General features: G+C 34.7%; 1 protein-coding gene across 5 annotated transcripts in view; it reads left to right on the forward strand.

Annotated features, from left to right (window-relative positions):
• CNST (consortin, connexin sorting protein) overlaps positions 1-14,126 on the forward strand; it is a 45,524-nt gene extending 31,398 nt beyond the window's left edge. For 4 of the 5 annotated variants that reach the window (XM_025177146.2, XM_025177143.2, XM_088144239.1 and 1 more), the window contains 2 exons: positions 1,766-1,901; positions 3,708-14,126. In XM_025177146.2, coding sequence (XP_025032914.1) covers positions 1,766-1,901; positions 3,708-3,910 — 339 coding nt within the window. In that variant the 3' untranslated portion in view covers positions 3,911-14,126. The remainder of the gene's footprint in view (positions 1-1,765; positions 1,902-3,707) is intronic. The other variant, XM_088144248.1, reaches the window with a different exon arrangement.
• Positions 14,127-15,395: the final 1,269 nt, after the last annotated feature.

Consider the following 15,395-nt stretch of genomic DNA (forward strand, 5'->3'; position numbering starts at 1 on the left):
CAAGTGAGTGTGTCAATTAAAAAAAAATAAATTTGAAAAAGAACTTTCTATTTCTTAGGTCTGCTGAGGATGATTACTAGAGTATATTTTAATAAGTTAATGATTTTTAAGAAGTTTAGAAAGGAAAGTAGCTGTAGGTTAAGTATATGTAATTGCTTTATATTTAAATCTGGAATTACTTGTATTTTCAAATATATTAAATTAAAATTTAAGTTGATGTAGTTGGAGTAGAAACTGAATTTTCAGATTAATGGATGCCATAGAGCTGGTTGCCTGAAATTTATGTGCATTGTGAAGCCCTAAATCCTTTTTTTACATAATAACTGGTAGTACTGCAGATTACAATTCATTTATTATAGATTGTATTGCAATATAATTTAATTCAGAAAACATTGGTCAAAACTATCTTTTTCTAATTTGACAATATAAAACTACAATAGCTGTAATACAGCCATATCCATAGATTGGCAGCCTTGAAAAATTGAATAATTCATAGAGCAATAATGGCTCTACTAATATAGCAGAAATGACCCTTTGCAGATAGAAGCTACTAAGAACTCCACTTTAAGTACGTACGTTTTTATCAATTCATTTTATTATTGTTTTTATATTTTAAGAGATTTATATTTTTAAGATGTTTGGAGTCCTTGGAGTTCTCTGAGCTTGGCTGTTTTCGTCAAACATTTCATTACCCGGCTAGGTAACATCTTCAGTGCTAGAATGGAATGGGTTTTGCTCTCTGTTTATATACAGTGGCATGCCCTGCCAGTGTTGGTAGGGGTGGGGGTTTTGTTTTGTTTTATTTTTTACCCTCTGGTAGTTCTTTGATTAGGGTATTGTTTACTGCTGACTGTATGCCTGGTGATAATCTTGGTGTTAATCTCTGCTTATCTGGGTGATGATTGCTGGTGAGGAGATGTTCTGGTCTTTTGTTTTCCTTTTTATTGTCTCTTTTGAATAGATGTAGATGTTGTTTATTTCTGTGTGCCTGTTGATGGCTGCCTTGTCTAAATACCAAGCTTCCAGGAATTCCCTCACATTTTTGGATTTAGCTTGGTTTGAGATGCTGACAGTTTCCCAGTTGAAACCATGGTTAAATCTGTCCATGTGTTGTGAGATTAAGGAGTTTTCATCGTGTCTTCTGACTGCTAGTTGGTGTTCATGGATGCACTCTGCTAGTCTTCTGCCTGTCTGTCCTACATAGTGATTGGTACAGTCCTTACACTGCATGTTGTAGATGACTCCTGTTTTTTCTTCTTGGGCTACTGGGTCTTTTGGTTTGCTTTAAGATGTTTATTTGTAGAATTAAGACTACTGTTAGGAGTAAAATATAAACTTTATGCCTGCATTATAGAAATGTGCCTTGTAATTCTGTGTTTGGTTTCATCATTTTTCCAGATCTTACGTTCAATTGCATTTCCAGCATCAGAATAAGGAAGTACTTGACATTCTTTTGTCCATGATAGCATCTAGGTTCCATCCAAATGGAACCAATGGAGGACATTATATTATAAGATATTAACAGTGCCTTTGGTATTTAACACTGTTTTAAAGTCAATTCTCTTAATTATCTTATAAAACAATTTATATTTGTGACTAATACCTTCAATAATTGTGAAGTTTAGAACCAAGTGCTATAATATATCAAAGGTAATATGTAAGATTCTGCAATACATAAGAATCACTATGTATATTTATGTAGCAAATGAAACATAAACTCTTAATACTGTGATGTTAAAATAATCTACTTTATAATTCTTGTTAGACTGTTCCTGCAGAGGGGCTTGTGTCTATATTAAAAAAAAGAGATGAGAATGAAGGAAAAACACTGGCTCAAATCCAGCAGAGACAGTCAAAAAGAAGAGTGAGATTCCAAGAAATGGAAGAAACATTAGAACAAGGTACCTTGCTATACATTAACTTTAACCCCAGAATTGTATAATCACATGAAATATAAAGCTATAAATATTCAAGTTATGTTTATGTGCCATATCTGCTTACATTCCAAGGGACAGTAATAGAGGGATAGGTTGCTCTGAACTATAGGAAATGCACTTTCATATAAACATTGTGTTGCACTGTTTTGTGGGAGATGGATCATCCTATGAGCCCTCACCCTTTTTGAGCTGGTGGCTACATTTGGAATACTGAGCATATGTCATGGGCACTTTCACAATGGACAGGGCCAAATAAAGCTTTGGCTTAGCTCAAGTGGAAAGTCTTGGACCTTGACATCCAAAAAGATAGATCTTCAGTATCATGAGCTCATGGGTTCTCCTTATCTTATCTTATTCTTCATGTCCCATATAGAAGGGGATTATCTTATTCTTATTCTTATCTTATTCTTCATGTCCCATATTTTATTCTTATTCTTATCTTATTCTTCATGTCCCATATAGAAGGGGATTTATATTGTTGTGATTTGATGCCCTGCCCTCACTGGTTACTAAAGGTAAAGATAACATTCCTTACTAATGTCACCTTTGCACATGCTTGGACACACATCAGTTCATGGCACAAGTGTTATTAGACTGTTCCCTATATTACACCTGGCCCCTTCATCTAACTGAATCACTTATTACTAAGCTTTCCCACCTATTGCAACCAGTGATTATAAAGTAGCTGCTGCAAGATCAGCATTCTAAAGCCATGGCTGTGGCCATTAGAAATAAGTGGGTTTGTTCTACAACCAGCCAAGTCCAGTTTTTCACTTTTCCATCTACTTACATTTGTTGAGAGAGAGAGAAATTCCACATTTAAAACATAACAGCACAGCAGTATTTCCAGTGCAGCTGATTGGGATGATATCATATATTGAAATATTTATAGACCTCATAAATTCAATATCAAAGCAGTTTATAACTTTACTATTAAAAGTTAAATAAATGAAACAGTCCAATAATAGAATCAAAAATATTTGTGTGGAGGTAATATGTTTAAGTGAAAAACCAGCATAAAAATACATAGATTTTATTTTTCCAGTCATTAATAAATGAGATAAAATTATACAGGTAGTCCTTGGTTAATGATGGTAACTGGACCAGAATTTCTGTCACTAAGCGGTGCAATTATAAAGTGCAACATCAAGTGACCACGCCATGGCAGTTCTGGCACTTCCAGTTGCCATAGTTAAGTGAATCCCATGCCATTGTTAAGCATGACATCACGTGGTCGTCATTTGCTACCTCCTACTAGCTTCCCCATTGACTTTGCTTGTCAGAAGTTGGCAGTGAAGGTCACAAATGGCAATCAAGTGCCCATTGATGCTGTGACATCATAACTGCGAGCTGGTCACCAAGTGCCCAGATCGCAATCACATGACCATGGGGACGCTGCATCGGCTGGAATTCTGAGGCCCATCATAAGAACTACTCATTCAGGGCCGTTGTAAGTTCGAACAGTCATTGAATGAGTGGTTATTAAGTGAAGACTACCTGTAGAAGCAAATTATGAATAGAAATAATTAATTTGCAATTATTTTATTGTGCACATTTTCTTCGGTGAAAGCAAAAGAAGAAACCCTATTGTTTAATTCTTTCTTTGAGCCAATACTGACATCTTTAGCTTTGCTCTGTCTTGGTAGAGGAAGTTGCTCATTTTTGGCATTTGTTTGGCTATTTCAGTGTTGAGGATTGTATACTGTACAGGTAAGTATTTAAGTTATCTGTGATTTTATTAACTCTGTGTCATCCATCTTCTTTTTACAGAGGAGGTTGGAGCTGGCTCCTGCATTTTGCTGATCTTACTCTGCATAGCAACTGTATTCCTTAGTATCGGAGGAACAGCATTGTACTGTACACTTGGCAACGCAGAATCCCCAGTATGTACTGACTTTGCTGCCAATGTGGACTTTTACTGCAGCCGAATACAGCAGGGTATAGAAGAAATTAAACACTGGATATGTTTATAATAGAAGAAGAAGTATGAACATATAGTAATAGTTTGCTGTTGCAGAAGGAAGAAAAATAGTTCAAGCATTTAATAATCTTGGCACTTTCAGAAGTAACATAACATAGGAAGCATCTGTATTGTACATAGGAGATACTTTCCAATAATCTGGAGTGTATAAATAGAGTTATTGATCAACTTTCATGAGGCAGCATAAGAGACTGTCCTAACGTTCACCTTTTGAAATGCTCAGAACAATTTTCTGTTTACCAACTTAGGAAAGAAAAAGGTGACCATATTTCTTAAAATTTCCAATCCTCATACAATCATATGCAATCTGTGTAAACTTCAATGCAAAACAGCTGATTTTCCTTACATCATAATGCAAAGATATTGTCTCCAATTATCATGCAATAAGTTAATATTTAATGGAAACAAACCTTGTTTGGGAATAATGTATTTTATGTTTTTAATTTGATGATGATGAATTGTAATTGGTTGTGGCAATGCCACAAACAGCAAAGCTCTCCATTTAGATGTTATTGAATTGTGCTGCATTTTAGAATGTAGCAGTTATAATAAGTGGTGCATTCGTTACTTTCATATACAGCCTTGGCAAAATATGTGGAGACTTTTAGTAATATATACCTTAAAATGGATTTATAAAACAGGTTCTCTATACAAAACAAAACATAAAATATATCTGAATACATTTCAGTGCCATTAATAACCGCCCAGGGTCAGTTGGAGTAAGGTGGCATCCAAATTGAATAAATAAGTCATGATCCACATCTTTTAAAAAGGGTTCACACGTTTAATTTTTTAGATCCATTTTTATGATATTTTAAGTGTTCATCTAACACTGTAAAGTGTGAACACAATAAATACGTTTACAAACACTGACATAAAACATCTGAACTTGACAGAGCAGATACGTTTTTCCTCTGACTGTGGTCTTAGTAACAAAAGTGGATTTCTTCTCTACGACAAGCCAAAATGGGCCGTGGATAATATCAAATCTTCTTTTGGTTTTATTAAAACTACTGATTTATATTAGTCCACATTATGAAGAAAAAGTAAACTCTGAAAAATCGTACCTTAGAATGAAGATATAAATTATTCAGTTGAATACCAGGCATATATTGTAATTTCTTTGTTTCATTGTTGTGAGCCTCCCAGAATCAATGAGAGTCAGGTGGCATACAAGTTTAATAAATAAATAATAATTATTATTATTATTACTATTATTATATGCCTCAATAGGTGAAAAGAAGACCCACTAATAACAGAAGCAACCCAAACTCTGCGATTGTATCAGCAGAATGCTCTCTCCCTGCGATATATAATTCCACAATTGACTATTTTGTTTTGATCTTAGATTTGTTATCCCAGTTACTAAACTTTTTTTAAAAAATTCAAAGGCATAACTGTGTTAGTCTGTGCAGGAAAAACATTCATGTTTTTGATACCCTAGAGTTGTAACTATTTCTAAAGCCATATGCTTTTAAAAATTACTTGTAATCTGACTGTAGCTATTTAGCTGCATAATGAATCAACTGTAGTCCATCTTAAAATAATGTCACATCCCACTCCGTTTGCTTAGAGACCACCACCCAGTCTAAAACAGCTTCTTATCATTAACCACAAACCATGCTACAAAGATACTCCATGAATGACTTACTCCAATAATTGCTCTGGCAATGTAATTGTAGGACCTAATAATGTCACTTACATATGAAAGCTACATAAATTTGCTAATCTTTCAGTATGGTTATGTGCTATTATTATCCACAGGATGAACAACAGAGTTGCTGTGCAAAATAATGTATAGGCATAAATCTGACAGCAGAAATGGTAATATTGAGAAACTAATGGAGAACACTTTCAAAACTTCAACGTCCATCAGGCACTCTTCTGATATTTTGAACCAAATAATTACATGAGTTTTGTTGCGAAGTAGTATTTACAATCAATCAAGATTTCTGCATGTTGTGATTTGAATTTCCTCAATCTAATTCATGTTTTTCAAGTATGTAGTCATGGACCAATTGTACAAAGTTTATACAGAGAAATAGGCAAAACAATCATTTTGTTTATTACTATAAATAAACAATTTATAGAAGTTATAAAGAGTATTTATCACATTAAGTAAGGGATTCCCCTTTACAATCATTTGCCATGCTTTTAAGTAGTTGGTCCCTAACTTTAAGGCTTCCATGGCAAAAGACGCTATACACCAAGATCTAGGCAACATGATCTAATAAAAAAAAATGCATTGCCCTCATTAGAATCTAGATTACTGAAGTCTAGAACCTTACAGATTTTTACAGCATGGATGAATATATGGAACAGTGAAGCAAATAGGAAAATGCATTTCAATCCCAGATTGGTAGTAAATGAGCCTTGCAGCAATAAAAACTTTTTATATTTCCTCTGGTTTGCAACCTCTGATACAGTTTGTGTCAGCCCTTCAAGTTAGACCAGACTAGGAAACCTGAGTTATGAATGCTAATACTACTTTTATTATAAGGTTACAGTAACAGAATCTTATAAGTCTGTATGTGCTTCCCCCCTCCCTCCCTTTATCTTCATGAGAACTAGGGAGGGTCATGTCTGAGATGCTTTCTCAAATTACATTTCTGCCCTCAACTCAGATTCCTTTTATCTGACCGCTGCCTTGGTTGCGACTCTTCCTCCTGTTCCTCAAGGTTATTCCTACTGCCAATTATAGTTTGAAATCTTAGAGCCATTAAAGCTGGCAGAGTATCTTAGGGCCATTAAAGCATAATTTATAAGAAATTATATCAACCAAGTCTGATTTCAGGTAGTCCACTCTTAGCAACTACAGTTGGGACCAGCAACTCCATTGCTAAATCTGTGGTCGCTAAGCGAATCATCATGTGACCACAACTTATGATTTTATTTCCACATTCTCCATTAACTCACTTGTTGCAAGCTGGTTGGGAAGCATGCAAATGGCAATCACAAGACTGCGGGATGCTGCAACAGTCGTAAATGCGTGCTGGTTGCAAAGTGCCTGAATAACGATCATGTGACCATGGGACACTTTGACAGTTGTAAATGCAAGGATTAGTTGCAAAGCTTTTTTTTTTTACACCATTATAACTTTGAACAGTTGGTAAACAAGGCAGTTGGTAAGCGAGGACTACCTGTAATTCATGGGGTTTTTTTCATATTATTGTGCCATATGATAAATCTAGGAATTGTTATGATTTGCCTGCCAACCTTAAAATCATATTCTAGAAATCCAGTCTCTAAGGGTAGCATAATTCAGCAGAAGCCTATCAATAGATGGGAGAGAAGTAAATAGTGATGATCATGCTTTTTTGTGCTTAAGTGCTTTGAAGTTCTAGTTAGCCAGAGATTATCCTTTAATAAAATATATTTTTAATATTAATAATGGTTTTGTGAAGCCAAGCTTTCACTAAATGTTGAGTAAGCTTTATTTTAACCCAATGAAAGGAGGAGAAAATTATGTGAAAGTTAAGCAGGAACATATTAATATAAAAATTAAAAATTAAGAGTACTAAAAATCATCCCTGTATCATCTCATCTTGAGTCATATCATTAGATAAAAGACCAGCTAAACTTATTTTTATGTTTGTAAAGGTATGTAAATGAAGTCAGTGAGAATGGAAGAGGCTTGTCTCTGTTAATTGCTGCTAATTTGTCCCACTTTATTTACACTTTATTTACACAGAGTTAGGAGCATCTTCCAAATCCACCAATGCACATACTGTACTAGTGAGGCAGAATTAGAAAATGGTCAAGAGTAACATCTCTGTTCAGAGCAGGTAACACAGCTTTTACCCAGTCTTCCAGCTTCTCCAGCAGTAAACATGAATACAGCCTGGTTGGCATATTCACTAGATAAACTGGGCAATATTTATCTGGATTTTGTTTGTTGCCTTTTTTGTAAATAGGGTTTGTTATACCAAGGGTCCAGGCCATCTGATCATATGTCTAGTGCATTTAAACATTTGAACAATTTAGCAAAGAGTGGCTGCTATCCTTTTGCTAAATACCTTAGGAGGCAAAACTAACCTGTGCAAGAATGCATAACATCCAACAACTACTTTGTTACTGACCATTCTTACAATAACAGTTACTACCTGGAGCTTCTGCATTTCTTACGTCCTTCTGACTTCACTGCTTACAGTGCTCTCACCACATGTATGCATATGCATATACTGTATATGCTCATCTCAAGATAACATTGCATGTATCTGATAAGTGAAACATTATGTCATAATAAATGTATTAAATATTAAAATAAAAAGGGACTAAACAAATTAAAAATAAAAAGAATAAACAGAAGTAGCAGCAGCTGAACTTTATTGGCATGCTGTCATACTTTTTTCCTTAATCTTTAGGGCTATGGGCTCTAAACTTCCTACTTTCAGTGAACATTTTTCGCTGTGGAATCTGCTGGCAAACCCTCTGCATTTGGTTGAAAAACTCAGAAAACATTTAGAAAAAATGTTCTAAAATGCATACTTGAAGCAGAATATAGCATGCTTGCCATCCCTGTGGGTGAAATCTTGTGCCTTAAATTTTACCTATATGAGCCCTGGTTCTGCAGTGGAGAAGATCTGATATTATAAACAACTATATTTTGGGCAATCTGTTTCCCTAATTCACTGAAGAATTTAGTTGTGTATTTCAGGGCTCCTAAAGAAGATATTTAAGTTTTACTGAAGAAGATACAAGTTTAATGTTGACTCAACAGTGGATAAAGCTGTCTTTGAAAGTAGAATTTGCTATATAAAAAAAGTTTAAGAAATGGCTTGATCTGTACTAAAAGTCTAGCATCATAACATATACTGTCTTGAGCTTCTTAATGAAAAAAAGTAATCAGCTAATGTTACTGGGCATTGTTTAAACTTCAGATGCAGTTAAATAGCTTTTTGAACATGACCATTGCAAATCATGTTTGTTATGTTTTTTATTATCTTTTTAAAAAGAATTTGAAATTGTTATGCTATGTCTCCCCTTTTTTTCAGCACTAGATATATCGGATCATTCCATCCAATTCAAGACATAATTGATTACTCCCAAGCATAATCTTCTCCATAGTGATTAGGACCAGCATGCAGTGATTTGAAGCATGTGTGGCTTTTAAAGCAGCCGCATCTTTTTCTAGGATCACATATTTGCCCTCTGCTGCTATAGCACAATCCCTGGAGAAGACATGGCTGCTTTAAAGGAATGATCTTATTTCAATTCCTTCTTAATCTGTCAGATGGAATTATAAAATCTAAATCTATCAAGTGGGTCAGTCAAACTATTTGTATTTTCACTAAAGTACTGTATAAAACACAAGTTCACACTAGCATTTAACATACATTTATTTTAGTTATTACATAATGAATACAGGAATTCATAAATACAGGAGGATTTTTTTTTCCTTTTTAAGAAGGAAGAAGCACTTATAAATATACATTTTTAAAATAAATATACATTTTTTTCGACAAACCTGTAATAAGTCTTTTTGGCCTTGCGGGATTTTTTGCTACTGTTATTGATCAGATGATAGGGAAATTAAGCCGTGGGTACTTTGTCTGTAGGGAGTAGACTTTATTCCACTGAAATTGTTACATATCTATTAGTCATGAGTGGTACACACTATACAAATATTTAGGCTTTTGCTATGCAAACAAAAAAATAATATGGCAAGTGAAATGAAAGAGTGACAGAGATATTCCAGAGTATGGACATAAAAAGCATTAATATATCTTTTTTACTTTTTAAAGAGTATCAGTCTTCATGTGAATTACTATTAGAGTTATTCATTTTTACTATTTTTTTCTTCCCATTTGCAGCTCAGCCTTTTCTCTGTGAAAAATAATAAACAGAACAAGCAGCATCACATTCTGTTTAATTAACACACCACACAAATACATAATTTCATTGCATCTCCTTTCCTTTCTTATTACTCCTGACTTAATCCCGCTCCTGCTTTCTAAGGTTCTTGGAAAGACAGTTTGTAGTTTGACTTCTGAGTAACTAATCTTGTAAATTTGTGTTGACACAAACTGCTTGCAGTGTTCCTGTAGCGTTTTAATTATACTGTGTTCTATTATACCTTGACCTAAGGTTAGGATCAAAAGAACTCCTTGGCTGTACTGTACACAAAGGCTTCTAGATATCCTTTAGAATTGCCCTGTTTATTTGTTGTTATTTTCTGCATGGAGTCTGCTGTTGAGATCCTCCAGTGTGGGAGAAGTAGTTCTAATGAAGAGGGAGTTCTAATGATAAAGCATCCGGAACCTCTCCCCTTTCATGGCTGCTTGGATCCTGTTCCATGGATTGAGGTAACTGGGAATGGAGAACCTGTAATCTTCTGGAGGTCACTGAACTATAGCTTCTAGTATTCTTATAATTGGCTGTGCTGGCTGGTGTTGCTGCGAGATGAAATTCAGCAACTTCTGGAGGGCCACGGATTCTCCATCCCCAGTGTACTGGCAGAGCAAACTACACTGGGGTAATTGGCAATTTTGTACGTTTTGTCAGTAATTTTTTTAAAGGTTTAATGTCTAAACAGGTTTTCTATCTGCACTCCAAAGCCCTTTTGTGTTAATACTATAGCAAAGCTTGAACTCTTCTAAAAAGGAGGCAGGGATTTTAAAATGTTACTGGCTGGTTCAGTAAATCACTTTTGTCTCTCCTTTAATTAGCTTGATCTATAATAACATTTTCTTATTCTTTTATTCTGTAATTATGTGATGTAGTGTTGATGAGCATGCCTTCTATAACTATGATGTATTTATAATTATTCTGTAATAAGAATATGTTTTGAGACTTCGTAATTTTCAGTTTGCTATTCGATTGAATAGTAATATTTAATGCAACAATGGATTTCTGCTGTGTTCAAATGTTTGTGCATCTGACTACCAAAAATATAGAGAATTTATAACTTGAATATGTTTATTTTAAAAATATGCCATGTACGGCTATCAAGAAACCTTGTATGTAGAATTTTTGGCGGAAGTGTTTTAATTGCACCTTTAAAAGAGAAATGTAATATAGTTTTTAAAATATCTTATTTTGCACTAGGATTGCTAAATGCTCCATTTTATTTCCAATTATGGCAATTCCTTAGAATATAATGAATTTCCCTTACTTTGGAATACTCTGGCTCCACCAAGCAATATTTTTTCTTTTTCTTTTTCTTTTCCCATTTTAATGGTAGTTACAACCAGTAGTTACATTTGCACAATATACTTATCTATAATTTATTTAATCATTGTTTGCTTAATTAAATCAGCTTTCTGAATTCACACAATGAGCTTGGCTAAAATATAGCTGATTGCATTGTCATTCAGAGTGTTGTGCAAAAATAGCCTATTTTATCTTAAAATGAGACACACTGCAGGGACAGAACCCATATAAATATTCCCATGCTTCCTTTAGTTAAAGCAAAGAGCAAATACAAAAAGAGGGGCTTTGAGGTGATTCAGTGTTCAGAGCAGTCTTCAGGTTGATCTCCTTTACTTGTATTGTTATAGAATAAATGTTTGAGGTATTTTAGATATATTGCACCATCTTTCTGGTAATCATACAATCCTGAACTATAGTTAGGTATCCCAGTCTGTTCACATACCAAATTAAAATGTTGGGTCTAATTGTTTAGCATGATAGTTCATACGTTTTGTGATGATTATCTGAAGTAATGAGAGTCAATTTCTTTTTTACTTGAAAAAGCTTTGTAAGTTATCATTTCAACCAACACTTCCAATAACTACAAAACTGAGGTAAATAGGAAAAATCTTTCCTTTTTTATCACAATTCATGAGTGGGAAAAGGCCATCTCAATAGCTGTTCCCCTTTGGTTATACATGACTGAGTATTGAAGGTAAAATTAACTGGTAGAGAACTGGAATTAGTGAAATACAATTATATTATTACACATTATCAATTTATATATGGTATGGTAATTTTTTTATACATTTATATATAAAATAATTATATGTTGATCTTTTTTTAGAGGAGTTCACCGTGGCATCAAAAAAAGTCAAGGTGATAGCTGTGACAGCATGATAAAAATCCAATCACTTTTTATACAACACTTGTAAAAAGGCAGGGCTTCAATCATATAGTCACGTGCACCATCTTAACTTTTTTGAGACTTCTTGAGTTCAGACACTGACTTTATTTAAGAGGAAAAAAATAATCTAATGTAGAACATTGGTTCCAATCACTGTGTCCTAGGCACCTAATGTTTCAGAATATATCATGTTACTAGGGTGCTTAGGTGGGGGAATAATCAAATGTTGCCAACAATGGAAATAATTCAGTAGTTAGTTTTTTCAGAGAAGGGCAAATACAAACCCTAAATCCAGATTAGGTATTCAATTCATCAAATCAGGCAGGAATGCTCAGCCTGCAACCTCAAAGCTACCTGGGGCCTTCCCCAAGCCTCAGGAGCAACCCTACGACTCCACCAAATATTGCCTCTGTTGTATAATTTTTAATATAACATGATAGTTAACACTATTAAATACATGGAGAATAATCATATTAACTATATTTATTATGGTTGATTAATTTCATACTGAATCAAATTTAGCTTTTATGCTGGCTGTGCCTACTTTTGTAATGTCCCTCCTGGCATGCCACTGAAAGACAAAGGGTGGTCCTCAGGTTAAGAAAATATGGTGTTTGTAAACTACTGTTCTATAGGGGAAGGGTAGGATGGTTTAAATTCAAGAATATCTGTGTTAACTCTAATCTACCCAAGATGAGAAGGGGGGAAATTCCTGTTTGAAGCTATCAGCCAAGCTTGTGATTTCTAACTGTAACAAATACAAATAAAGTACCACTTCAAAATGCATTAAATCTCTGAGTGCTATAGTTAATAACAGACCAAGATATTAGGCCTGCTCTGGATGACACCAGCTTGCCAATACAGGCATACCTCGGAGATACCATTGCTTTGGTTCCATCCACCTCAGTAAAGTTGAATATCGCAATAAAGCGAGTCACACGATTATTTTTTTTTTGGTTTCCCAGTGCATATAAAAGTTAGGTTTACACTATACTGTAGTCTATTCAGTGTGCAATAGCATTATGTTTTTAAAAAATGTATATACCTTAATTTTAAAATCTCTTAAAATAAGACAATATTTGCTGAATCAATTGACTCTTCCTTTCGTGAAAGCTTTCTCTGTAGCACACGATACTGCTTGATAAAAGCAATATCTGCAAAGCACAATAAAGAAAAGTGCAATAAAATGAGGTATGGCTGTATTTTCAAAAAGCATATAGGTGATTCTTTACTCTTTTATTGTGAGTTTATTACAAATGACATGTTCTGCAAAATGTTGCTGGAGTCTCCTCCCCACTAACAAGGTTGTTTCTGCTCAATGTTTCAAGAGACATAACTTCTAATAGGTTCAATGTAAACAATTAATTAATTCTCAGTGGGACAAATAAATTATAAACTGTCTTTGCCATTGTTCCTTAAAGGTGGCACAAAAGAAGACAAATTAAGGATGTCTTGTTCTCTTCCTATCAACATAGCTCTTCTTTTTAGCACAGAACTGCTGTAGACTAAACATTTGATTTAAGAATGCTGAATGAAAAGGTTGGGCTTTCAGAAAAATGTGACATGAAATTATTAGGCTTTTTCCTTGTTCAATGGCTAAATCAAGTTTTCTACCCACATTTTCAGATAGCTTGGCAATCTTCTGAATGGATGGTGAACAGTACTGGTTTATTAGTTTGGAAGATGGGTGTGCCAAAGATTTTTTGAGGACTGCTCTAGAGATAACAGGAGCATTGAGGTCTCTATGAGAATTTATTTTTTTACTGTAATTTAAAGAATTTGCTACAAATTATAAAAGGCCTATGATATAAACAGCAGTTTGGTAAATTCCGAGAGAATTGCTGAACTGGCCACCACCAGGGAAGACTTTTGAGGCTGTGATCACTGCCAAAGTTTTGACCTCTAAAGAATCCACCAGATCTTGAGAGAAGGTTTCCTTCATTGTATAAGTGAGCATGTGTTACTATTAACAGGAAACAGTACAATTAAATAGCAATTAATCTTTAATAAAATCTACACTTCAGTGTTGATCTCATGCTTGGGTTGTTCAATATCCTTCTCTAATGATACTGCAATGCGGGATGATTATTCTGGACTGTATAGGAAGATAAGGTGAGTTAAGCACCCTTGTGCCTTAATTTTGTGCATAACCATTCTATGCATGTAACAATCAGATAATTTCTGGGGTTTTTTTCCACAGGATGATTATTGGTAACACTCAAGGGGCAGGGAAGGACAAGTTTCAGTTGAGGGGCTTCTGAAGTGATTGTCATCTGCCTCTCTACTGCCCTAAGAGAGTGAATTTTGAGAGTGAATACTGAAACTGGGCAAGATACCATCTTATACAATTTCTATTGATGGTTATTTTCAGAATTATATGTAAGGCACACTAAGATTGCCTAAAAAAAATTATAAAAATAAATACATGGAACAGAAATGTTCTCAACTAGATTAATTAATTAATTAATTAATTAAAACGTACATGACTGCCCATCTTATATACAATAACTGGTTGGGTATATAACTTATACAGGTAGTCCCTGGGTTAAGAACACCCAGTTTATAGACAACCCATAGTTAAGAACAGAATCTACTATAGCAAAATTCGAGTTAAATACACAATGATTCAAATTAAATACACAATGATTCAAATTAATTACACAATGCTACTTATACAGTATTATATAATAATACTGTTCTGGCTTACATACAAATTCAACTGAAGGACAAACCTTGGGAACAGAACTCCTTCTTAAACTGGGGACTACCTGTATACCATAACTAGGTGGTTCACAGTAACAACAATAAAAACATGTACAGTAAAAGCCAATAAAAAAACAATGTTCCTCCCCCACCCCCCCAAAAATCAGTGCCCTCTGGAAGCAACATTCCCCAGTAACAATAACAAGAATCATGTTGTGGACTATATTCCCCCGAAAAGTACACTTACTCCTTTCCCTTCTGATATTTTGTAAAGCATTACAAACCATTCTTTTTCCACAGGTTTTGGCTCAGAAAGAGGGACTGTAGGCAACCACCTAGTTCTATGGCTATGATTGTTTTAATCAGGATGAGGTGGGCTATTTTTTAGGATTATTAACTTTGAATTACATGCCACTCAGAGCCTATGAACTCAGACAATATATAAGTTGTTGTTGTTGTTTAGTCGTTAAGTCGTGTCCGACTCTTCGTGACCCCATGAACCATATTGCGCCAGGCCTTCCTGTCCTTCACTGCCTCCCTGAGTTTGCTCAGTTTCATGCTCATTGCTTCAGTGATGCTATCTAACCATCTCATCCTCTGCCGTCCTCTTCTCCTTTTGCCTTCAATCTTTCCCAGCATCAGGGTCTTCTCCAAAGAGATCTCTCTTCGCATTAGGTGACCAAAATATCTGAGCTTGAGCTTCATTATCGATCCTTCCAATGAGCAATCAGGGTTG

This window comes from Python bivittatus, unplaced genomic scaffold (assembly GCF_059951505.1).
Source record: "Python bivittatus isolate LINGU-HERP-01145 unplaced genomic scaffold, Pbiv_v1 ctg000020_np1212, whole genome shotgun sequence".
Taxonomy (NCBI): Eukaryota; Metazoa; Chordata; class Lepidosauria; order Squamata; family Pythonidae; genus Python; species Python bivittatus.